Here is a 27,299-nt window from a genome sequence, read left to right as displayed (position 1 = left end):
ATAAAAAAAAATGTTTCTCTCACACAGTTTGATAAATCTGGGCCTTAAAGACCCAAACAGGTTTAGGACATTCTGTAGCCTTGGGTGTCCAAATTCTGGTTCTGTTATAATTATTTTTTCAAATTATTATTTACTGAGTGGTTGACTATCTGGGTGGTGAATTTAAAGGGGTACTCCCATGGAAAACATTTTTTTTTTTTTTTTTAAATCAACTGGTGCCAGAAAGTTACACAGATTTGTAAATTACTTCTATTTAAAAATCTTGATCCTTCCAGTACTTATCAGTTGCTGTATACTCCACAGGAATTTATTTTCTGTCCGACCACAGTGCTCTCTGTTGACACCTGTCCATGTCAGGAACTGTCCAGAACAGGAGCACACCCCCATAGCAAACATATGCCGCTCTGAACAGTTCCTGACCCTGACAGAGGTGTCAGCAGAGAGCACTGCGGTCAGACAGAAAAGAAATTCAAAAAGAAAAGAACTTTCTCTGCAGCATACAGCAGCTGATAAGTACTGGAAGGATTAAGATTTTTAAATAGAAGTAATTTACAAATCTGTTTAACTTTCTGGCACCAGATGATTTAAAAAAAAAAAATAGTTTTCCACTGGAGAACCCTTTTAAGGCTGAGGAGGCGTTAATCTGACTCAAGGGATGTGGAAAAGTTGGAAAGTATAAGTCCTAATAATTACAATAGGGCTAAACTTCACATGGTACTGCAGTGAATTTTTGGCACATCCACTACAGAAATCTGGGTGTATAGCCTCATATTTCTGCCATGGATTAGGAACCCTTACTCACCCCCATTTGCCAGGGTCGGGGTTAATGTTTAAAGTCCCATACAAGTCTATGGAAATATATGTTACTGCATAACTTCCAAACGGCTGGAGATATGTCGATAATACTTGGTCACATGTTACTTATATGTCCACTTAAAATATAGGATTGTTAATTTAAACAAAAACCCCGACCCTCACAAATGGGGGTAGTTAAGGGTTAAAGTGCCATGCAAATCAATGGGAAATGTATGTTCCCACATAACTTCCGTACGCCTGGAGATATTTCAATACCTGGTACACATATAACGGGTCTGGATAGGAGGTTGGGATAGGAGGTCGGAATAGGAGGTCGGCATATGTGGACGGGATAGGAGGACCCGGATAGGAGGACCGGGATAGGAGGTCGGGATAGGACGTCGAGATAGGAGGTTAGGATAGGAGTTCAGAATAGGAGGTCGGGATAGGAGGACAGGATAGGAGGACAGGATAGGAGGCTCGGGATAGTAGGTCGAGATAGGAGGTCAAGATAGGAGGTCGAGATAGGAGGCTGGAATAGATGGACTGGATAGGAGGATGAGATAAGAGGTCGGGGTAGGAGGTCGGGATAGGAGGATGGGATAGGAGGACGGCATAGGAGGACGGCATAGGAGGACGGGATAGGAGGACGGGATAGGAGGACGGGATAGGAGGTCGGGACAGGAGGACAGGATAGGAGGTCAGGATAGGAGGTCGGGATAGGAGGTCGGGATAGGAGGACGGGATAGGAGGACGGGATAGGAGGACAGGATAGGAGGACAGGATAGGAGGACGGAATAGGAGGACGGGATAGGAGGACGGGATAAGAGGACGGGATAAGAGGTCGAGATAAGAGGTCGAGATAAGAGGTCGGAATAGGAGGTCGGGATAGGAGGACGGGATATGAGTATATGATATGGGGTTGGGATATGACAACAATATATGAGGACGGGATATGAAGACAAAAGCTTCCCTTGTTTATTTTCCTCCACAACAAGGATTAGGAAGGAAAAACCGGGCAACACCGGGTACTCAGCTAGTTTATAATACAAACTGACTGGACCACGTTTCCCAAATTTTGGTTCTCCTAACTACAAGTTCCAGCATGCCGTGACAGCTGTAGAGCCACTGGGAAACCTTTGCCTTGACCAGTGTTTCCCAACCAGGGTGCCTCCAGCTGTTGCAAAGCTACAACTCCCAGCATGCCTGGACAGCCGTTGGCTGTCCAGGCATGCTGGGAGTTGTAGTTTTGCAACAGCTGAAGGCACCCTGGAAGGGAAACACTGGCCTAAATCAACAAAATTGATGCAAAATACGTACAAATAAGAGTTTTCTGAATATAATCCCATTTACGCTTCTTCATCTTAGTTTTTTCCTTAACGTTCCCTGAAATAAGAGACCTACGAATCCCCTTCCCCTCCCCCCTGTATAATTTCACCACTCACGAAAATCGCAGGTATTTGAACGGAGAACTTTTCCTCCTTTTCGACATTTCCTTAAGTCACCATTCTGTAGTTATCAGTCACCACATCACACATGATCATTACATCTCAACACTTCACACGTGCCAAAAAATGCAGCAACTTACTCTAATCCCTTTAGGGCCTGGGATTCCTTCTGGTCCTGCTAAACCCTGTTATAGAAAAACAAAACAAAAGATACAGCCTGTTAGCTTCCTATGGAGACACTTATGTTATTCTCTCTCGTATACAATGAGGAGGCCTTTCATATTGCCTCTTGTAAAATCATCATAAAAACTAGAGATGAGCAAACTTACAGTAAATTCGATTCGTCACGAACTTCTCGGCTCGGCAGTTGATGACTTTTCCTGCATAAATTAGTTCAGCTTTCAGGTGCTCTGGTGGGCTGGAAAAGTTGGATACAGTACTAGGAAAGAGTCTCCTAGGACTGTATCCACCTTTTCCAGCCCACCGGAGCACCTGAAAGCTGAACTCATTTATGCAGGATAAGTCATCAACTGCCGAGCCGAGAAGTTCGTGACGAATCGAATTTACTGTAAGTTCTCTCATCTCTAATAAAAACCACTAACCCGCAAATACACTTGGTTTATTAGTTACTTAACGTGCAAGAAAATTCAACACGTTTTATGAATTTGAGGGGACATTTACTAAGACACCCCTGCAGTGTATATCCTTAAAGGGGTACTCCAATGGAAAACTTTTATTTATTTATTTATTTTTTAAAATCAACTGGTAACAGAAAGTTAAACAGATTTGTAAATTATTTCTACTTAAAAATCTTAATCCTTCCAGTACTTATGTTATATACTCCACAGGAAGTTGTGTAGTTCGTTTCTGTCTGATCACAGTGTTCTCTGCTGACACCGCTGTCCATGTCAGGAACTGTCCAGAGCAGGAGAGGTTTGCTATGGGGATTTGCTCCTGCTCTGGACAGTTCCTGAGACAGACAGAGGTGTCAGCAGAGAGCACTGTGGTCAGACAGAAAAAGAAATTAAAAAAGAAAAATTACTTCCTGTGGAGCATACAGCAGCTGATAAGTACTGGAAGGATTAAGATTTTAAAAAAAGAAGTCATTTACAAATCTGTATAACTTTCTGGCACCAGTTGATTTGGAAAAAAAAAATGTTTCCACCGGGGTACCCCTTTAAGAATTTTAGTGGCCATTGTGCTCTTTTTATGCAGCAGAATTTTTTGTTTTACTGCACTAAAAGATCTGCTATGCCTTCACACAATCCTGTCTCTGAGCTCTACAGGCAGTTCTTTTCCTCTCATGGCTTGTTTTTTCCTCTGATATGCATTGTCAGTTGTGAGACCTTATACAGACAAATCCTGTGAAATCAGTTGAATTTACCACAGGTGACTCCACTCAAGGTGAAGAAACATTTCAGAGATGATTTCCCTTACGACTTAAATTTGAAAAAAATTCTAAAATTATGTTTTTAGGTTGTCAATATAGGGTATTAAAGGGATACTCCACTGCCCCAACGTTCGGAACATGGCATCCCAGCCACGCCCCCTCAATGCAAGTCTATAGGAGGGGGCGTGGCGGCTCTCAGACTTACATTGGGGGGGGGGGCATGACGTCAAGATCCCCGCAGCCTGCACCCACCGTTCATACCCCTTTAAGTGCAGAACGATGGGGGAAAACCTTATTTTTTTTTCTCTTTTTAGCACAAGGACCAACATGACAAAATGTAAAAGCGTCTAAAAACTGTACGAATGCACTGTATGCCTTAAAGGGGTACTCCGGCGCTAAGACATCTTATCCCCTATCCAAAGGATAGGGGATAAGATGCCTGATCGCGGGGGTCCCGCCGCTGGGGACCCCCGTGATCTTCCACGCCGCACCCGGTTAGAATCAGCCCCCGGAGCGTGCTCGCTCCGGGTCTGATTACTAGCGATCACGGGGACAGAGCACAGTGACATCACGGCTCCACCACCGTGTGATGTCACGCTCCGCCCCCTCAATGCAAGCCTATGGATGCGGCGTGGAAGATCACAGGGACTCCCGCGATCAGACATCTTATCCCCTATCCTTTAGATAGGGGATAAGATGTCTTAGCGCCGGAGTACCCCTTTAAGTATATGCAGTTCTGACTTCAACATGCTCTAGCTTAGGCTTGATTCTTGGTTTTATAACAAGATGAGGACGTCACCTTAATCTGTGATCTAGCCGGACCTTTTGTAGTAAAGCATTTCTGAACCAGGGAAGTTTCCTTGCTTTGGTTCCAAACACTTACCTCTCCTCTTGATTGACATCTCCTGCAATCTAATGCTGATAAGGATGTAGTATGATGCACAAGAGCTGTGTGGTGGCCAAGTACGGGATGGTGTGTTCCCATACATTTCTCCTGCCCTGTCAGGCAGAGTCCCTCCATGTCCCCAGGGCCCCCCTTACAGTGTAACCCCTATTGTATGTATGTTTGTATTACCAGTGCACTGTTGCTTTAAATATTATACCATGTGCTTGTTACCCAGGAGGCACTAGTGACCAGGTGACCCCCCAAGTGACCTATGGGATCCTTGCTAAGCTCCCTAGAAAAACCAGGGGAGGGGCTGCGATCTCTCTCTTTGAGCTCTTATCTCTCTTTGAGCTCTTATCTCTCTTGGAGCTCTTAGCTCTTGTTCCTGAGGTCCAGTGCAGTCATCTCAGACTGTGTCCAGAGCATTGGAGGCCTCAAGCCTAAAGTCTGCAGCCACAAGTCAGCTCAAGTAAGCTCAAAGTCATCTTCATGTCAATTGTCAAGTCAGTGAAGTCAAGTCTTCTATAAAGTCATCGTGGCCTGCACTAAAGTGTCTCTACATACTGCAAGTCCCAGCAAGCCTGCGAGGTCCCCCTGTGTCACTGGTCACCTCCTTGGGATATTGTCTGTACTACATAGACTGTATCATCTGTCTACCCTCAGTAAAGCTATCGTTGTCTATAACTTGGTGTCGGTGTCTTTATTGCCCCCGTGCCTAGCTCAGGACCAGCGGTATTACCTTCGGGTGGTTAAGGCTAAACCCTGCCCTAGCGTAACAACAAGAAGGGGTTAATAACATCTGCCCCCAGGGTTATAACATCTGCCCTGCATTGCACCCCGCTATACCACAGCTGTCAATCAAGAGCAGAGGGGAAGGTTTGGGGAAAGTTTGTCGCCTACAAACCAGGACCCGTCCCTGATTTGGAGCTTCCAGCAGACACTAGCAGTATAAATGGCAACAGACGAGTGATTAAACTTCAATCCTCTAGACATATTTAGCTTTGTTAGACATTTGGTGTGGAATACTTTTGTTTTTAAATTGCCTCACCATTTTCAAAATCTCTGCTTGCTTTTGGTTGAATTTAAACATTCCTTTTCCCATTCTATAGAATCTTTTGTAATATCTCGTGCACACTCACCATGACTAGTCCTGCAGCACCACCTGTTTAATTCCAGCACAGCTGTATCCGTGCTAATTACAGTAACTGGGTCATGTGATCAGTGGTCTGAGCCACAGAAAATCAGTGTATAACGTGTCAGAGGAAGTGGTCTGTCCTGGGTCAGCTGATGTAAATGACAATATTTGTATGTAGACACATTTCGATGTTTGTCAATGGATGATATGTCATTTGGATACATGAGACTATATACCACAATACAAGAACACACAACCCTATTGTACATACATAGGTAGCTCGTCAGGAACTGCTCCCTGATACTTGTGAAATAAGTTGGTAAATATAAAAATATATAAAATATATAAAAATCATATTCAGCTATAAATAAAACACTGTATGGCTGTTCATCCTCAGCCTGTAATGCACAGTTACTGCACCTGCCTGCCAGGGAAACCCGGTGCCCCTGCGTTGCCATCCAGCCCAGGAATTCCCTAGAAGGAACACGAAATAAAAACAATTAAGGTTAATTAGTAACGATGAATTGGCTCTGTGTGTACGATCCAGCACCTGGATAGGAAATGCTATGGCGCAATATGAACAATTAGACTACAGACAGACACTTACATGTGGGAACACTCAGTCTCTTCAGATGCTGCGCTGCATTTATATTACACTGTGCTTCTTATTACATTCTAATAAACCCTAAGTAACATTGCAATTCCATAGTGAGGACTAGAGATGAGCGAACTTACAGTAAATTCGATTTGTCACAAACTTCTCGGCTCGGCAGTTGATGATTTATCCTGTATAAATTAGTCCAGCTTTCAGGTGCTCCAGTAGGCTGGAAAAGGTGGATACAGTCCTAGGAAAGAGTCTCCTAGGACTGTATCCCCCTTTTCCAGCCCACCGGAGCACCTGAAAGCTGAACTAATTTATGCAGGATAAGTCATCAACTGCCGAGCCGAGAAGTTCGTGACGAATCGAATTTACTGTAAGTTCGCTCATCTCTAGTGAGGAGGACAGGTTACACAATTATTATGAGAAGGTCGGCATTGGAGAATTCTATTGATTTCTACATACTGTATACTGCTTTATTTTTGATTGATAACAAAGGTTTTTCCATTTGGCGTGGTTGTCCAGCCAAAGAAACACCCTGTGTATGGTGTCAAAAAGCATAACAAAGCAACTTACTAATATAATGTTATTTATTATATACCATATATAGTGTACAGATCTCTCTATATTAGATCGGATCGCTCTCTTGTAAACTGTGACATCACAGGCTGTGCTCAGTACTTGTTCCCCACTCCCCCTGTCTATATTTTAAGGCATCAGGAAGCCTTGCTAAGATAAGACAGCAGTAAACCTGTTCTGACAAACTGCTGTGACTGAAAAAAAAGCTTCCCCCTGCCTTAAAAATCCAATGAGCAGTAATGTGAGCTCCCCCTCTTCACATTACTGGTCTCAGGGGGGAGCAAGGACAGGAGCCCTGAATGTGACATGGTGTCACAGCTACAAGCCTGACAGCTCAGCTGATATGGAGAGATCTGTGCACTATGGCTAATAACATTATATAGGTTTCCAAGCACAAAGCTCAAAAGTATTTGTTATGTGCGCATAGACACTTGCACTCTCCTGATGTCCACCCGATTGGTTCCCTGGGCACAACTCGTTACCAATGTTAGATCAGGCAGCACTGGCTGTGGCCGCGGCACAAAGGGGACCACATAAATGTCAATTTAGTCCTGTTTTGTTTGAAAAAAAAAAAACTGGACAAATTCCAAAAGTTTTATGAAAAGACGGGACAGTCTAAAAAAAAAAAAAATCCAAAAAACCAAACTGGAGGCACACTGATTGAAAAACACTAATACAGATTGATATTTTTATGATATAAGCCCTGACTCAACAAATCCCAGACGCCAGGCTGGAATTTCTCCCTGGCGCCTAGGTGTTTGCCAGCCCTGTGTCCGGACATGCTGGGAGTTGTAGTTTTGCAACAGCTGGAGGCATACTGGTTTGGAAACCCTGATATAGTTTTATTTATCATTGATATAAACTCAGGCTCAACAAATCCCAGGTGCCAGACTAGAATTTCATCCTGGCGCCTGGGTGTTTGTCAGCCCTGTGACCAGTGTTCACGCAGCTGTCCGAGCCTGCTGGGAGTTGTAGTTTTGCAACAGCTGGAGGCACACTGGTTTGTAAACACTGATATAGTTTGATATATCATTGATATAAACTCGGGCTCAACAAATCCCAGGTGCCAGGCTAGAATTTCATCCTGACGCCTGGGTGTTTGTCAGCCCTGTGACCAGTGTCCACGCAGCTGTCTGGGCTTGCTGGGAGTTGTAGTTTTGCAACAGCTGGAGGCACACTGGTTGGGAAACACATCTGTACACCAATGTAAAGTCCAATATTAAAATAACCCCCATCTATAATCCCAGGCAGGAAAGCATGGAGCTGGAAAGTAAACACGATGAAGAAGATTCAGTAAGTGTGAACTCCGGGACTTCTGAGACATATGCACCAGTAGAATTTTGGCATCCCAGCTCTGTCTATAACGTGACTTGGTTCTGTTAAACTTGGCATCTTGTTTTACTTCCAATGCGCCCGCCAAGCCGCAGTTAATGTGGTTGATTTAATAAGTGCACTGCAGACATGTAAATGGAAAATAAAATATAAAAATCTTCAAGCTACTGTTACAAATCATTTCTGCCGAAATATGTCGGCAAAAAAAGAATTATAGATATATATTTTTTTTTTTTTCCTGGAGTGTGTTTACTGGGGAGACAGTGACATGGAGTTATGTGGTGTAAACACGGAGATGTACTTACTGGAGAAATTAGAAAGTTATGGAGTCTGTAGTAAGTTAGAGGCTTTTTTTATGGCAGCCACATGGTTGGCCATTGACGATAATGGGGCCTATCGTGTGGCTGACGGGAGCTGAAGTGGCTTTCCTAATGCTACTGCTCATTTCATTTTAGCGTTGGGGGCACAATAGTTTGACTCTCACAGATCGATGGTTGTCCCAGCAATATGAAATCAATGTCAGTTTGATACCCCATAGAGAAGTGTTTCCCAACCAGTGTGCCTCCAGCTGTGGCAAAACTACAATTCCCAGCATGCCCGGACAGCCTTAGGCTGTCCGGGCATGCTGGGAGTTGTAGTTTTGCAACAGTATATAGATAAGATAGGATAGAGCCATTTACAATAGGGGAGGGTCACAGCTTCCCTCCTCCCCCTCCCTGCACAAGAATCTTTGCACAGGTGATACAAATATCAGGGGGACAGTACAGAGATCTCTCCCATGATCTGTTTGTACCCAGGACTGTATCTATAACAAGGGGGCATCTTCTACGTCTAGAGAAAAAAAAAGGTTTCTACACCAGCACAGGGGTTCTTTACTGTAAGAGCAGTGAGGCTATGGAACTCTCTGCCAGAATTGATCCATTCATGTTCATTCATAAGGAGCCTGGATACATTTCTGGAGACTAATAACACTACAGGTTATGGATACTAGATCTATCGGGACAGAACGTTGATCCGGAGAATTATTCTTATGCCATATCTGTAGTCAGGAAGGAATTTCTTCCCCTAATATGGGGCAATTGGTATCAGCCTCATAAGGATTTTTTGCCCTCACCTGGATCAACTCAGTAGGGGCACAATATATAGATATATAGAAATATAGAAATATAGGTTGAAACTGATAGACTCCTGTCTTCTTTCAACCTTATGAATTATGTAACTATGTACAGGGGTGTGGAAATTTTATAAAAAACTACTTGTCCACGGGACTAAAATGGAGCAAAATCTACTTGTCCCTCATGACGATCCACTTGTCCGGGCCAATTTTTGCTTTTATGCGCTCATTTTTTCCTCCTCGCCCTATAATAGCCATAACTACCTACTATAAAAATACCTTTTAATTTTTCAATAACATATTCTCTGAACCCAAAAAAAATAAAAAAATAAAAATTATATATATATATATATATATATATATATATATATATACACAGTGGTCCCTCAACATACGATGGTAATTCGTTCCAAAGGACCCATCGTTTGTCGAATCCATCGTATGTTGAGGGATCCGTGCAATGTAAAGTATAGGAAGCTGTACTTACCTGTCCCCGCCGCTCCGGACCAGGTCCTCACCGCTCCCGCTGCTGTTCCAGGGGCTCCCGATGCTGTTCCGCTGCTCCGGTGTCTTCTTCGCGATCCTCCGGTGTCTTGCGCATCTTCTGCAGGATCCGGGCCTCGCTTTCTGGTGACGTTATTACGCTGCTGCGCCGGCGCGGCGTGCATAGTGACGTAATAACAACGCCGGAAAGCGAGGCCCGGACCCTGGAGAAGATGCGGAAGACACCGGAGGATCCCGAAGTGGACCCGGAGCAGGGGGAATAGGTAAGCGAACCTGCCAGGGATGCTTAAACTGCTATCCGACAGCAGCTTAAGCATTTTGCGCTGTCGGATAGCAGTTAATGCGATGGCCCCGACATATAAAAGCATCGTATGTCGATTTTATCATATGTCGGGGCCATCGTAGGTCGGGGGGTTACTGTATATATATATATATATATATATATATATATATATATATATATATATATTTATATTTAGGGAAATGAAATTGAAATAGTAAAAGATAATTTTGCAGATTTGGTAGTTTTTCTTTTCTGCGCCATTTACCTTGTGGTTGAGGTAACATGTTAGTTTTTTACTTTAGGCGCCTGGTTACAGCAATACCAGATTTGTATCGTTTACGTCATGTTTTACTAATTCTGGACTTTTTCTAATTTTTTTAATTGCCATTTTTTAACCCCTGTAGCTTTATTTTTTTTCCGCATACCAGGCTGTATGAGGGCTCGTTTTTTGCACCATATAATCTGTTTTTTGTATCGGTACCATTTTGGTATTGATCTAACTTTTTAATAGCTTTTTAACTTTTTTTTTCTGGGATATTATAAAAATTGCAAATCTGTGGTTTGGTATTTTTTTTACATTTACCGTACGGGATGCATAATGTTATATTTTAATGGGTTGTACAATTACGCACGAAGCGATACCAAATATGTTTATTTTATTAGGTTTACATGTTTTTATATAGGAAAAGGGGGTGATTTGAACTTTTAACATGGAAGGGGTTATGTGTGTCTTTCAAACTTTTATTAAAATATATATTTTTTTAACACTTTATTACACTTATATGAGGAATCATTAGATTCCTCAGACAGATGAATAGAGATCTATTGAACTCAATTAATCAGTGTGTTCTGTGATCCATTGATAGAGCCTAATCCAGCCAGGCTCTATCAATGACAGAGCGGGACAGGAGGAAGCAGAGGTAAGCCCTCCGGCTACCTCCATAGTGGATCGCCCCCCTGCAATCGCGCTGCGGGGGGGGGGGGGGGGCGATTCACTCAATGGGATCATTGTCATGCTGAAAGACCCAGCCATGTTTCATCTTCAATGCCCTTGCTGATGGAAGGAGGTTTTCACTTAAGATCTCAAGATACATGGCCCCATTAATTCTTTCCTTTACACGGATCAGTCGTCCTGGTCCCTTTGCTGAAAAACAGCCCCAAAGAATGAGGTTTCCACCCCCATGCTTCCTAGGTGACTGTAGCAGTCAATAGAGCGAATTTACAGGGGCATTAATGCACTACTTTGGCTTCAGCACCCTTTTTTTTGTTTAAAAGTGAAACACTGAAAGGGGAACTCCGGTACATTACATTTTATCCCCTATCCACAGGATAGTGGATAAGTGTCTGATAGCAGGGGGGTTGGACCACTGGGAGCAGCCTCATGCACAATGCGGTGGTTGATGCGCCTCCATGTATTTCTATACACAAGCGCTGAATCTCTGGCTTCTCCATAAAGATACATGTCAACCATGGCTGCTCCGAGTGAGAGAAGAGCTGGTGTTCTGAAAAAAAGCTTCAAAACACGGGTGCCGGGCGAGAGATCGCAGGGGAACCCAGCAGTTGGACCCCCGCGATCAGACACTTATCTCCTATCCTGTGGACATTGGATAAGATGTAATGGATTTGAGCTCCCCTTTAACCCATGATTGTCAAAGGATAACCAAGCAGTCTATGGTACAAATCAAGCAACATAACTAGGAGCGCATGTCGTGTGCTCTGCACATGGCCTAAAGCTGGCGTGTGTCCATCGGGTGTCCATATTACAGCCACAATACTTGGTCCTTTAGGAGTACTATACAACCAAACACAGAGTTCCATGGAATTTCATAGGGATTGAAGTTTGCTTTATCAAAACTGCAAGAATTCTGGGTATTGCGACAGTAATATAGCTGCTAAACTGCAGATACATTACGATCTTCTGAAACCAGTTATATTATTTGATTATTCATATTTTATTAGTGCAGCAATTATTAAAATTGCCTGTTTTATAGACGTGGGGGGATTTTTTTTTCCAAACCATTCTCATAAATACCGATATTAGCGATGCTGATGTGGTGTGAACGCGTTGCTGACACATGAAAGATGGAGATTTTGGCAACAAAATGCGGTGACGAAACGCAGGCAGAAACTAAAGATCAAAGCCCTGAACTTCCCATAAAGATTTCTGATCTTATCTGCATTTTACTATGCATTTATTCGGAAGTAGTAACCGAAATTTCCCAGAATGATAGTAAATTAAATATATTTGGTGGTTATTTTTAGGACACTGGAGATTGGTCACTTATATGTTATACCGTATTATGTGCCCCCACAGCTTTAGTATGTAGAAATGTATTTAATTTACTGAGACATATGGAAAGTATACATTGCCCCTCCCATTGAGAGCTTATCTGTACAATCGGGTCTACATTGGAGGACTCCAGCCGTCTTGTATTATATAGACGGCCATTCATCTGAATGGCTGCCGTGTAATGCCACATATCTCCTGTAGTAGCCACTGCAGAGTAAATAACTAGTCAGCTGCGGCTTCCACTGGCAAAGTCACCTCTTTGCCAGAGGAACGAAAAACGGGACCTGTGGAGATCAGCTGATCACCTCAGGTGACTTTTAAAAAGAGGTTGTGGAATCATCATGTGTCATCAGAAAAGACTTATTGTTTAAATCAAGTTTTTATAGTAAACATATTGTTTGAGAATTTTTGGTGATTTTTCTTCTTCTAATATTCTATTTAAATATCTATATCAGTGTTTTCCAACCAGGGTGCCTCCAGCTGTTGCAAAACTAAAACTCACAGCATGGCCGAGTTGTCATTTTGCAACAGCTGGAGGCATCCTGGCTGGGAAACACTGATCTATAGAATAAAATACCATAATCCTAAAATCTTGCAGTTTCCATTCTAGCCACTAGGCCTACAATAAAGCTGAGACTTCCTGTTCTGACTGTGATGATAAGGAGGAGGCTGCTGGAAAGTGATCTGTACAGCAGTACAGAGGCACCAGGATGTACAGCATAGGCTTATCTGATTCTTTAAATAAGCACTGTTATTTGCTAAACTTTTTTTTATATAATGTAGATAATAAAAACATTGTATGTATATGTATATTTATAAATTTGTAAGCTACTTTGGTTAAAACAAAATTATGAAAAAATGCTTTATACTTTTTACCACTAGGGGTCCCTTCCACTTGCCAGAACAGCTATTGCCTGTTCATAAGCAGGGCTCTGTGCAGGTTCTTGGCTTGTCAATCAGCCTGCTGTGTACAGGAGTGAGAAAGGAAGTTCCCACATGAGATGTGAGGGCAAGCAAAGGAATTTCCCTCCTCCTCAGTGAAATGTTTGCAGTGTGAGCAAAATGTGCTTAAAAAATTATTTAAAAGAGTGCTCTAGTGAAAAATAACTTATTCCCTATTCAAGGATAGGGGATAAGTTATAGATCAAGGGGGGGGGGGGGGGGGGTCCCAGCGCTCAGATCAGGGGATCCTGACAGTTGGCTGGAAGGGGGCGTGCCGACCCCTGCCCGGAGCGCCGACCGACACGTCCCTCCATGTACCCCATAGACATACATAGTGAGGGGACCCCCCCCCAATCTCCTGCATGGGGCAACAGCAGTTTGCCGGAAGCTGACGTCCAACCCCCGCAGGAAGCCGCGGCCGGCACACCCCCTCCATGTATCTCTATGGAAAGGCGTGTCGGCCGGCAGGGGTTGGCACGCCGTCTTCCAGCCAACTGCTGGGACCCCATTCAGGAGATCGAGGTGGATCCCAGCACTCGGACCCCCCCGCGATCTATAACTTATCCCATAACCTTGGATAGGGGAAAAGTTTTTTTTTCACCAAGACAACTCATGGACAGTTAAAAAGTAAGCCTAGCGCATAAGTAAGTGTGTCTCCAGCTGCTGCAAAACTACAATTCCCAGCATGCCCAGACAGCCTTTGGCTGTCTGGGCATGCTGGGAGTTGTAGTTTTGCAACAGCTGGAGGCACATTGGTTGGAAATCACTGGAAAAATACAACAGATCTGCAGCACATCCGTATAACAAAAGAAAAATGAAACCCAGAAGACGAAAGCGAAAGTCAGACGTGAGCAGTGGTTGCGACCAGGAGGAAAAATTATTTTGTTTTCCCCCCTATCTCCAGCACAGTGGGTAGAGATTAATGACACATGTCGAGTATTAAGAAGACATAGCGGCCCCCCATTAGACCGCTGAGCGCTGTAATCCATTCTACAGATTAACAAGTACTTTGGTGCTAATTTATTTTATCAGTACAAATATGAGACAGGGCTCAAGGCGATGAACAGCTGCTTGCCAATTCCCCTTAATAACGTTTTCTTTGATATTAATTGAAGCGCACCTCGACTTGTTTTAGCACATACAGGAAGCTGCTAAAAGAATTTTAATCAAAATAATAAAAAACAGACATTTTTCAAAACGCCAAAAATAAATACCGTAAATAAAAGAATTAAATCAATTATTAAACAGAAGTATTTAAATGGTGATGAGGTCATTGGGGTAGATTTCTCAAAACCTGTCCAGAGGAAAAGTTGCTGAGTTGCCCATAGCAACCAATCAGATCGCTTTTTCACTTTTGAAAAGGCCTCTGAAAAATGAAAGAAGCAATCTGATTGGTTGCTTTTAGCAACTGAGCAACTTTTTCACTGGACCAGTTTTGATAATTCTTCCCAATGTCTTTTAAGAGGTACTCCGGTTTAGGAAAATGTATTTCCTATCCAAAGTGTCTGATCGGGCGGGGTTCGACCACTGGGTACCCAACCCCCCCCCTCCCCACGAGTACAGCTATTCAGCTCTCCCATACAGATGCATGGAGGGCACGGTATGAAAACGAAGAGAGCCGGAGCACAGTACAAGAGATCGTGGGGGTCCCAGCAGTTGCCCACCCACCTCTCCCTTCCCCCACAATCAGACACTTATCCCCTATCTTTTGGATGGAGACACCTGGAGTGCTCCTTCAAAAAAAAATACATTTCATCCAAAAGCCACACTTCCCCATATTTTTTTTTCATAAGGTAGGCGCCAGGGTTAATCCCTTTAATTTGGGTCATCCAGAAGACACTGGGTGCCAAGTGCCATGGCACTGGAGTCAGTGCCATGGCTCAAATAACAATGAACCCCCACAAGCGGAGATATGTGTTGGATGACACATACACGCAACACAAATAGCAAAATCAGCCAATCACATGGCAGCAACTCAAGGCATTTGGGCATGTAAACGTGGTCAAGACAACTTGCTGAAGTTTGAAACAAGTCAGAATGAGAAAGAAAGGGGATTTAAGTGACCTTAAATGTGGCGCTGTTGTTGGTGCCAGGTGGGTTGGTCTGAGTATTTCAGAAACTGATGATCAACTGTGATTTTCACACACAACCATCTCTAGAGTTTACAGAAAATGGTCAGAAAAAGAGAAAGTATTCAGTGAGCGGAAGTTGTGTAGATGAAAATGCCTTTTTAATGTCAAATGAGAATGGGCAGACTGGTTCGAGATAACAGGAGGGCAACAGTAACTCAAATAACCACTGGTTAAAACCAAGGTATGCAGAATATCATCTCTGAACGCACAACACGTCCAACTTTAAAGCAGATGGGCTACAGCTGCAGAAGACCCCACTGGTTGCCACACCAGCAGTATAACGCTCCATGTTACAAAGCTCAGAGTTGTAGTTTTTTTAAATAAAAAAATCAAATAAAATAAATTAGGGGTCCCCATAGCATCCAGAACATAATCCTGCCCAGGTGCAGCATCATGTTTGTCCCAGCTGAGGCACAAGTAAGGGCAGGACTAGAACTCCTCTGTGCTCACTCTTATCCTGTCAGACTTCTGTCTGAAAACAGTGAGGAGGGGGTTACAGAACAGCCTGCAGTGATTGGATGAGGAGACCCAGCACAGCACAGCAGACTCAGGGAGGAAGTGAATGCATGGTGAGTGAGGGCGGGCTCAGTACTTGCCTCAGACACGCCCCTTCCTGAACAGTGAAGGTCAGAATGAGTAAGTAGCAGAACAGAGGGATTTGTAAGCGAAATACAAAAGCTTGACACATAAAAAAGACATGAAAAGCATCTGCATGACCTAGTGAGTAACATATCAGCATTTTTTTTCTGTGATATGACAGGTACGCTTTTCAAACCTTACAATTCTGCACTGTGTGATTAAGGCCTAAAAAGTGGAAGTATCGAATAATTGAATTAGCAAAGCGATGTAAGATAGAAACACAACAATCTGATACGACTGCCAGTTATCGAGTTAGGCTGGGTCCACACTACGTTTTGTCCCATACGGGAGCGCATACGGCAGGGGGGAGCTAAAAGCTCGCGCTCCCGTATGTCACCGTATGCGCTCCCGTATGTCATTCATTTCAATGAGCCGACCGGAGTGAAACGTTCGGTCCGGTCTGCTCATTTTTGCGCCGTATGCGCTTTTACAACCGGACCTAAAACCGTGGTTGACCACAGTTTTAGGTCCGGTTGTAAAAGCGCATACGGCGCAAAAATGAGCCGACCGGACCGAACGTTTCACTCCGGTCGGCTCATTGAAATGAATGACATACGGGAGCGCATACGGTCACATACGGGAGCGCGAGCTTTTAGCTCCCCCCTGCCGTATGCGCTCCCGTATGGGACAAAACGTAGTGTGGACCCAGCCTTACGTAGGATGAATATAAGAAAATGTGACTCAACCAGTGCATTTATGGGGGTTATGAAGTATAGTTAATAAAATATCACAACATACCTTCTCTCCTGGCAGACCTAGTGGTCCGGGATAACCTTTTGGGCCCTACGGAAAGAAGAAAAACACTATAAACTCAATGAATATATAAATGTATACTTTACATAGCAACTAAAGTTGTTTCACTAATTAGTTACAGTACCTAAAAAAAAGCAAATCCATTTAAAGGGGTACTTGGGTGCGGGCTGCGAGGGTCTGGACGTCACGGCCCTTGTGATGTCACACCAAAGAGAAAATGAGATGACCCCTGAGGAAGTTGCCGACAGGCAACGGAACGCGTGGGGTCTCTAGGGGGGCACCTGTCTGGCTACTCCTCCATCTATGGTCCTTTACCGTTTATCCCCTGTGTTGTTTATGAAAGATATTCAGGTTGCATATAAGCTATTGGTGCTGTGGGACTAGGACTATATTGGTACAACACTCTTTGTAATATGATAGGCTTGTAACCTATTCACTTGTGGAGGCAGGTGCCCTGGGTGGGGTTCCCCCTTGTTAGTGCAGTGGCCATTTTGGGCCTTTTAATTGATTTTAACTGTATTGTCTGCGTTTTGTATATATTTATGTGCAATAAAGATAATTTTTTGTAATACCGTAACTGTGGGTGTGCATTATATGGCGTATCTCATTTTCTCTTTGGTGTGATGTTTGTTGGTTGAAACGCATAATAGCACCCCTTAAATATTTATGGTGCTGAGCCCGCCTGTTTTTCATGTGTATACGGCCCTTGTGACGTCAAGCCGTGTCCCCTCAATGCAAGTGTATGGGAGGGGGCATGGCATGACGTCACGGCCAAGGCCCACGACCCCTGCAGCCCACACATAGCGTTTGGAACAAAATGTTCCAAACGCTGGGGCAGTGGAGTACCCCTTTAAGGGGATTATATGAGAATATAAAAATAAAGGGTCTGCTTTCTACAGAAACAGCACCACTCTTGTCTAGAGGCTATGGCTGGTATTGCATCTCAGTCCCAATCACTTGAGCTGTAATACCTGATGCAGCCTGTGGATAAGAGTGCTGCTGTTTGAAGAAATGATTTAACCCTTTTAAAGCTGAAGCCTTTTTTGGCCTTAAATGATCAGGCCAATTTTCTTTTTTGTGTTTTTTTTTTACCCCTTTCCATCCACAGAGCCATACGAGGGCTTGTTTTTTGTCACACTTTTCATATTACCATAAAATGTACAGCGCAATGAAAAAAATATTCGTGTGTGGGGGTAATAAAAAGAAAATGCGAAAACAACAATACCATATATACAGGGCTAGAGTCCTGCAGGAACGCACAGGAACGGCGTTCCTTTGCTTTTTCCAGGGGAGAAACGCCGTCCCTGTTATACTAGTCTTGCAGGACCGACCTCTGAATTACCCTCCCTCCGTCTCCTCCCCAGCGGCGGGGCCCCCGCGATCTGACATCTTATCCCCTATCCTTTGGATAGGGGATAAGATGTCTAGGGGCGGAGTACCCCTTTAAGGACCTTTGGAGGTATCACATGTTATGTTATCACATGTTATCCAGAGAGCACCAGTTAAACACGTGACCTGCAGCTTGACCTATGGGATTCTGGCTCAGCCCCCCTTTATAAGAGGGGTGGCCATTACAATCTTATGATTTTGCTGACGAACAGTCATCTCAGTGCTACTGTCCAGCATACTTGGAAGGCCTCAAGTCTACAGTCACTTCCAGTAAGTCCAGTCTACTAACTTTCCATTTTGCTAAGAAAACCCAAAAAAGGGGCGTGGCTGCTGTGGAAAGGGTGGCATGGTCCCCGAAAATGCGCGTGTTCCTGACATTTTCTCAAAAACCCAACATATTTACTAAGGTTTCCACATAAAATGTGATGGATTTGAGCTGAGGAAAACCCCACAGATCAGAGGATGTGTAAAAAAAAAAGCAAAGTGTAGGGAAAGGGGAAAATGTAGGGAAACCTTAGTAAATATCGTGGAAAATAAATTGTAGGGAATTAATACCCACAAAGAAACCTACACAACACTCTTAGTAAATCAGGGCCACTGTGTCTGTTTAGGATGAAGGCAATGAAAATACTTAATAGTGGGGATGCTCAGAATCTGGTATTGCATATATGCTATGTGATTTACAGTGCTCTATTTTTGGGATAGTACATCAGAACAAATGCTTGGAACAAGATGAGAGGGGATAACAAATTCAAGATTTTTTATTCTTCTTTTTCACTTTAAAGTGCTTGAATGATATCAGTAAAGAGACTTCACGGATCAGCCAATATTGAGAGGTGTCTCACTGAAATGCTGAAGACACGGACAGTCCAGACAGTAATGTGCGCAGTCAACTTTAGGAAACAAGAACTAGGCAGGGTTTGCAGTACAATAAAAGGTTAATGATCTGGTGAAAGATTTGTGCCTAAAGGCTAAAAGCACCAAGGTAATTTATGAGTAATTGTAGTGTTGGACAGAGGTCAGACAGCATCTACATAACCTGTTCTAATGCGGAGTTACATCCTGTATTATATTCCAGAGCTGTACTCACTATTCTGCTGGTGGGGTCACTGTGTACATACATTACATTACTTATCCTGTACTGATCCTGAGTTATATCCTGTATTATACTCCAGAGCTGTACTCACTATTCTGCTGGTGAGGTCACTGTATACATACATTACATTACTTATCCTGTACTGATCCTGAGTTATATCCTGTATTATACTCCAGAGCTGTACTCACTATTCTGCTGGTGAGGTCACTGTGTACATACATTACATTACTTATCCTGTACTGATCCTGAGTTATATCCTGTATTATATTCCAGGGCTGTACTCACTATTCTGCTGGTGGGGTCACTGTGTACATATATTACATTACTTATCCTGTACTGATCCGGAGTTATATCCTGTATTATACTCCAGAGCTGTACTCACTATTCTGCTGGTGAGGTCACTGTGTACATACATTACATTACTTATCCTGTACTGATCCTGAGTTATATTCTGTATTATACTCCAGAGCTGTACTCACTATTCTGCTGGTGAGGTCACTGTATACATACATTACATTACATATCCTGTACTGATCCTGAGTAATATCCTGTATTATACTCCAGAGCTGTACTCACTATTCTGCTGGTGAGATCATTGTGTACATACATTACATTACTTATCCTGTGCTGATCCTGAGTTATATCCTGTATTATATATGCCAGAGCTGTACTCACTATTCTGCTGGTGGGGTCACTGTGTACATACATTACATTACTTATCCTGTACTGATCCTGAGTTATATCCTGTATTATACTCCAGAGCTGTACTCACTATTCTGCTGGTGAGGTCACTGTATACATACATTACATTACATATCCTGTACTGATCCTGAGTTATATCTTGTATTATATACGCCAGAGCTGTACTCACTATTCTGCTGGTGGGGTCACTGTGTACATACATTACATTACTTATCCTGTACTGATCCTGTGTTATATCCTGTATTATAGTCCAGAGCTGTACTCACTATTCTGCTGGTGGGGTCACTGTGTAAATACATTACATTACTTATCCTGTACTGATCCTGAGTTATATCCTGTATTATACTCCAGAGCTGTACTCACTATTCTGCTGGTGAGATCACTGTGTACATACATTACATTACTTATCCTGTACTGATCCTGAGTTATATCCTGTATTATACTCCAGAGCTGTACTCACTATTCTGCTGGTGAGGTCACTGTGTACATACATTACATTACTTATCCTGTACTGATCCTGAGTTACATCCTTAGTTGCATTAACAATTCTGTTCTTCTATGATACAGTCAACAAGGTTGTTGAAAGATACATCCATAGAGCCGAGCTGCTATTATACAATTTGACAGACAGCGTCCACTACTTCTAATTACCATGCAGCCTTTGGCTGTCCTGGCATGCTGGGAGTTTTAGTTTTGCAACAGCTGGAGGCACACTGATTTAGAAAGAACTGGGATAGGGGATAACTATCAGATAAGTGGGGGTCTGATTGTTGGGACCCCCACCGTTCACTAGAACAGAGGTAATGGGTATTTAAGGAAATTGTATTTAATAATACATTGACTGACTCCCTACAGCATGGGTCTCAAACTGGCGGCCCTCCAGATGTTGCAAAACTTCAACTCCCAGCATGCCTGGACAGGCATTTTCTGCAGCTAATGGGCGTTGGGAATACTGGGAGTTGAAGTTTTGCAACATCTGGAGGGCCAACAGTTTGAGACCCCTGCCCTACATACAGCCACCTCATCATCTCACTGTCATATACACATAATTCTTATATTGGACATTTAGAGAGAATTAGAGGTGTTTATGGCATGCTGCCTTGTGATGAATGATGCCACAGGCAGAGGAGCAGGCATGGAATGCATACAGCAGGTGCTGCAACTTCACTAATTGTGCGATAGTCTGCTGTGGAATGAGAGGAGATGGATTGCTGAGGGAGGGAAGTAGACAGGATGGAAGGGCTGTGATGAAGAGCTGAGGAAAGCAATGCATTCTGGGAATATAGTAGTGAGCAACTGTTTAACTAGGAAGTACAGCCAGTAAGTGCTGGACTTAGACCCCCCCAAATTAAATAAAGTTTTGGTGATTTTAGAACTGGGGCAGACAGATTGTCAATACTATATGCTTCTACAGCATTTTTGTTTACCTTATGTCAGAGTACGCTCAGCCACACACCATTCATTCTCTATGGGACTTCCTAACATTGCCGAGCACTGAACTCTGATTACAGATCTACTCTGAGATTAGAAAAAAAGGGTACTTTTTTGGTTTCCTAGAAAGGGCGCCACTCTTGACCATTGTCTGTGCCTGTAGGAGTAGGGCTGAGCTGCAGTACTGGAAACAACCCATAGACAAGACCTCCATATTATACCAATGGCACAATAGGGAAATCGGGTATCATTTTGTCTTTTACTCAAACACATTGCAATCCATGCAGAATGAATAATAGCCTGGGCTGGTGCAAGGATTTTTGCCACCCTAAGCAAAAGCTAATTTTGCCTCCCCCTTGACTCCGTACATTGGCTCTGCCCTTTGACACACTAACTTACTACTGGGGTGACACACTTTAACAAACCTCCTCCTCGTGTAATTAGCTTACTACTGGGGTGACACACTGTAACAAACCCCCTCCTCATATAATCACCTTACTACTGGGGTGATACACTGTAACAAACCCCCTCCTCATATAATCTTCTTACTACTGGGGTGACACACTGTAAAAAACCTCCTCCTCATGTAATCTCCTTACTACTGGGGTGACACACTGTAACAAACCTCCTCCTCATGTAATCTCCTTACTATTGGGGTGTCACACTGTAACAAACCTCCTCCTCATGTAATCTCCTTACTACTGGGGTGACACACTGTAACAAACCCCCTCCTCATGTAATCTCCTTATTACTGGGGTGACACACTGTAACAAAGCTCCTCCTCATCTAATCTCCTTACTATTGGGGTGACACACTGTAACAAACCTCCTCCTCATGTAATCTCATTATTGGGGTGACACACTGTAACAAACCTCCTCTTCATGTAATCACCTTACTACTGGGGTGACACACTGTAACAAACCTCCTCTTCATGTAATCACCTTACTACTGGGGTGACACACTGTAACAAACCTCCTTCTCGTGTAATCCCCTTACTATTGGGGTGACACACTATAACACACCCCTTCCTCATGCTGCTGGCTGAGTGAATGGTTTGGATGCTGGTTGTCTAATTTTCTTGCGGCAGCCAGAGTGGCGCCCCCCAATCGAGAGGGCACTCTAGGCAGCTGCCTATTTTGCCTATAGGCAGAGCCGGCCCTGATAATAGCTACAGAGAGTCTGGATATACTTAGAACCCAACTGCATCAGAAAATAATATTGAAATAATAGTAATGGCCATAGGGAAAAGGTGTTTTTGGATTGTCCACATTTGGATGCAAAAAAACAAAAGGCAAAACCTACACCAATCGAATATGTGCTAATCAACAAATGTCAACATAATCACGTAGAAACATTATATTGTGGTCATTAACATTCCTGGCCCTTGCCTTTACACGCTCGCTGCTATCCCAGCGCACAGGAAAAGCGATTTGTCATGTCACCTTTTATCTTGACACTCCTAGTGAGAGAACAAATTTATTTATCCTAAAAATGTTACTATACAACCCAGTGTTTCCCAACCAGTGTGCCTCCAGCTGTTGCAAAACTACAACTCCCAGCATGCCCGGACAGCCAAAGGCTAACCACATACTACCCAACAAGAGACACCTATCTGTTGGTCAATGTACCAACAGATAAATCAATCATTAGTTCCTAATATTTTATGCAAATGCCAAATTTTAACCCATTTTACATTAAAAAGCAGAATCAATTTGTTAATATAATTAATGACTTCATGTTGATTCTCAATCGCAAACTGTAGTATAGTCAAGAACAGCCTTCACAAGTCTACGGACTTCAGAGCTGAAATTTCCTAGCATCCTACTGTATAACCCCCGCAATGAGCTAACTAGCACTGCTCAGCAGTGCTAGTTAGAACGGTACCCCAGAGGGGGAAAAAAAATGTCAAATCAACTGGTTCCAGAAAATTATACATATTTGTAAATTACTTATATATATATATATATAGATAGATAGATCTTAATCCTTCCATTGCCGTCTATAGGGACGGCAATGTCCGGACAGAGATTTCATAGTCTAAACCCCGCCTAAAGCTGCCCATGCACTTTAGAGTAAAGTCAGCCGAACCTACCACCTGTTTAAGGTGTATGGGGGCCTCCCGACTTGCGACGCGAACCTGGCAATGCAGTCAGTAAAGCAGTGATCTGTATAGATCATTGCTTTACTGTAAAACGCTACAGCCGCCGTGCCCCCCTCCATTCAGGTCATGTCTATAGACATGAAAGGAGGGGGTCGTTGTGTGACGTCACGAACACGGAAGCACCACGCTTCCGTGTTCTAGATGCCGCTACTACCAGGCATCGCGGGGGTCCCCAGCAGTGGGCTCCCCGCAATCTAACATCTTATCCCCAATCTTTTTGATAGGGGGATAAGATATTTATCGCCGGAGTACCCCTTTAATACAATTGTCGCATAAAGTGATATAGGGCACGGTGGAATTGCCCTGTGATTTCTTCTAAATCTGGCAACTTTTTCGCAACTTTTCGCAGCAAAGTCTCACATGATAAATTAGTAACCACTGCACAAAGTGGTAATAAAAATTTATAAAATTTCGTGGTAATAAAAATTAAACAATCTAAATGAAATGTCGCAAGAAAAGTCACACGGGGCCAGCCTGCGACAAATTTAGATTAATAAACAAACAGCTTAATAAATTCCCCTCATGGTGTTTTATATTAATGTTAATATAATTAATTAAGTATAATTCATTAAGTAATATTAATATAATTATATTAATTAATATAATTAATATTAATATATATTGAGCGGTTTCCATATGGAATTAAATTTAAACATTGTGACTTTATATAAAAGTTTTTCTGTTCTTGCATATAATTTCAGAGGCACCTAAGGGCCCCAATGAGCTGTGGTCTGCTTGTGTCTTCTACATGTGATCACCTATAGAGTGCCTAATTCATTGACCATAGGGTTAATTTTCAATAACAAGAATTTGCTGATGACGAACAAAACTTCTGTTCCAAAATGCAGAACAATCAGCTGTTATTATGTAATTATGTTACATATATATATATAAATATATATATTTATTATGATACCTTTTGACCCGCTGGTCCACGATCTCCCATTAAACCTATTGGTCCAGGATCTCCCTGTAACACAAAAAGCAAATGAGGAAACTTAATAAATGGTATGATTAAAAAAAACATATCATTATAACCCTATAATTAAAGGGGTTATCGAGGAAAAAACTCAACTTCAGCAGATCATAAGTACTGAAAGGATTAAGATATTTTAATAGAAGTAATTTACAAATCTGTTTAACTCTCTGGAGTCACCAGAGAGTTAAAAAGATTTGTAAATTACTTCTATTAAAATATCTTAATCCTTTCAGTACTTATGATCTGCTGAAGTTGAGTTGTTCTTTTCCGTCTAAGTGCTCTCTGATGACACGTGTCTCAGGAACTGTCCAGAGTAGAAGCAAATCCCCATAGCAAACCTCTTCTACTCTGTGTAGTTCCCGAGACAAGCAGAGATGTCAGCAGAGAGCACTGTTGCCAGGCAGGAAAGAACAACTCGAATTCAGCAGCTGATAATTATTAGAAGGATTAAGATTTTTTAATGGAAGCAATTTACAAATCTGTTTAACTTTCTGGAGCCAGTTGATATATAAAAAAAATGTTTTTCCCTGGAATACCCCTTTAAAGGAAACAAGTAACGCACAACAGCTCAGTGGTCAGCACTAGAGATGAGCGAATGTACAGTAAATTCGATTCGTCACGAACTTCTCAGCTCGGCAGTTGATGACTTATTCTGCATAAATGAGTTCAGCTTTTAGGTGCTCCCGTGGGCTGGAAAAGGTGGATACAGTCCTAGGAGACTCTTTCCTAGGACTGTATCCACCTTTTCCAGCCCACGGGAGCACCTGAAAGCTGAACTAATTTATGCAGGATAAGGCATCAACTGCCGAGCCGAGAAGTTCGTGACGAATCAAATTTACTGTAAGTTCGCTCATCTCTAGTCAGCACGGTTGCTTTGCAGTGTTGAGTCTTGGTCTCTAATTCAACCCAAGGGTTTGTATGTTCTCCCGGTGTTTGTGTGGTTTCCTATAAAATGTGCATTACCTACAGTGGTGTTTCCCAACCAGGGTGCCTCCAGCTGTTGCAAAACTACAACTCCCAGCTTGCCCGGACAGCCTTTGGCTGTCCGGGCATGCTGGGAGTTGTAGTTTTGCAACAGCTGGAGGCACTCTGGTTGGAAAACACTGACCTACAGAGTTCAGAGAGAGCCCTAGTGGGGACAGGGACTGATGGCAATCTCTGTACAGCTCCATGGAATTTATTTGTAATCTTAGTGATCCCCATCAGTACCATAGCAGTATATGGAGTGGCTACACTCCGCTCCATTCACAAGAGGCAATCGGTCCTGGCAGTTGGACCCCCAATAATTACAAATAATGCAACATGTCACTATATGCCTGGAATAGGTCTGAGACTTAGGGTGCAATCACACCACGTTTTTGCAATACAGTTCCCGTATCAGGTTTTTGATGAAAAATGGATTCCTCAAAACCTGAATAAGGCTGCATTCACATCTCGTTTTTACACTACGGGTCCCGAATCCGGCTGGGGGAGGGGCAAACCGGGCTCTCCCGTACCCCAGCCGGACCAGCGCTGAACTCCATTCCCTTAAATGAGCCGACCGGAGTCAAACGGTGACTCCGGTCGGCTCATTTTTGACTCGTATCGAATTTTGTGACCGGACCTAAAACCATAGTATACGGTTGCAATGCGGTTCCCGTTTCAGGTTTCAGTGTAAAAACCTTATGGAACCATATTGCAAAACGTATGTATAGACATGTCATTGAAAACCGTACACCAAACGTAGCATCCGGTTGTGTACGTTTTGCATCAATTACGTTTTTATCAGTTTTTTTCCCGTACACAAAACCGTAGTCTACTGCGGTTTTATGTCCGGGTGAAAAACCGGATACAACCCGTATACGTTTTGTTTTATTTTTAAATGGTGGTCAATGGGAACCGTACAGAACTGTATGCGCGTACGGTTTCATCCGTGTTTGCACAATACGGTTTTGCAGTTTGCACATGCCAAAGGTTCTTCCCACAAATAGAACTATAAGAACTTTATTTAATTAAGGACAAACATAAAACCGTATCCGTTTTTTTCTTCTAAAAACGTATTAAACCGTATGCAACCGGACATCCGTTTTTAAACCGTATACGGTTTAAAACCGTACAGAGGTATATACGGTTGTACACGGTTGGATACGGTTCGGTCTGGTTTTGAGACATACGTTTTGTTACAAAAAACCTGATACGGGAACCGTATTGCAAAAATGAGATGTGAATGCAGCAATAACTGTATCAAAACATGTGTACCAAATTTCAGCCAGTATAAAATTAAAAACGGTTTGAAAAATGATGTCCGGTTGCATCCGTTTTTTTAAGGAAAAATTGTATACGTTTTTAACTTTTCACTCCATTTTGAATACATTTTCACTTGTTTGATTGAAATTCCAAGAAAAAAAAAAACTGTGCTAAGTCAAAAACCGTATAGTGCAAACTGGATGGAACCATACGCACGTCCGGTTCTGTACGGTTCCCATTGACTCCCATGTTTAAAAAAAAGTATACGGTTTAATACGGTTTTTCACCCGGACCAAAAAACTTGGTAGTCTACTGTTTTGGGTATGGGAAAAAAAAATGGACAAAACCGTATGAGACGCAAAACGGACTAAACTGGATGATGCGTTTGACATACGGTTTAGAATGTTCAGTCAACGCATACGGTTTGCTATATGGTTCCGTACAGTTTTTAACTTGAACGGGAACTGTATAGCAAAAACGTGGTGTGCATGCACC

At 42.8% G+C, this 27,299-nt stretch overlaps 1 protein-coding gene across 2 annotated transcripts in view; it reads right to left on the bottom strand.

Annotated features, from left to right (window-relative positions):
- COL24A1 (collagen type XXIV alpha 1 chain) overlaps positions 1-27,299 on the bottom strand; it is a 294,542-nt gene that overhangs the window by 157,943 nt on the left and 109,300 nt on the right. For both annotated transcript variants that reach the window (XR_008846625.1, XM_056532502.1), the window contains exons 7-10: positions 24,516-24,569; positions 16,806-16,850; positions 6,075-6,128; positions 2,384-2,428 (exon numbers count right to left, since the gene is read on the bottom strand). Coding sequence is in view for 1 of the 2 variants with exons in the window: in XM_056532502.1 (XP_056388477.1) it covers positions 2,384-2,428; positions 6,075-6,128; positions 16,806-16,850; positions 24,516-24,569 (198 nt within the window). In the remaining variant the exon portion in view is untranslated. The remainder of the gene's footprint in view (positions 1-2,383; positions 2,429-6,074; positions 6,129-16,805; positions 16,851-24,515; positions 24,570-27,299) is intronic.

This window comes from Hyla sarda, chromosome 7, assembly GCF_029499605.1.
Source record: "Hyla sarda isolate aHylSar1 chromosome 7, aHylSar1.hap1, whole genome shotgun sequence".
In the NCBI taxonomy this organism is placed as follows: domain Eukaryota; kingdom Metazoa; phylum Chordata; class Amphibia; order Anura; family Hylidae; genus Hyla; species Hyla sarda.
The sequence above is the reverse complement of the archived record's forward strand: the minus strand, read 5'-3'. Positions and strand labels throughout refer to the sequence as shown.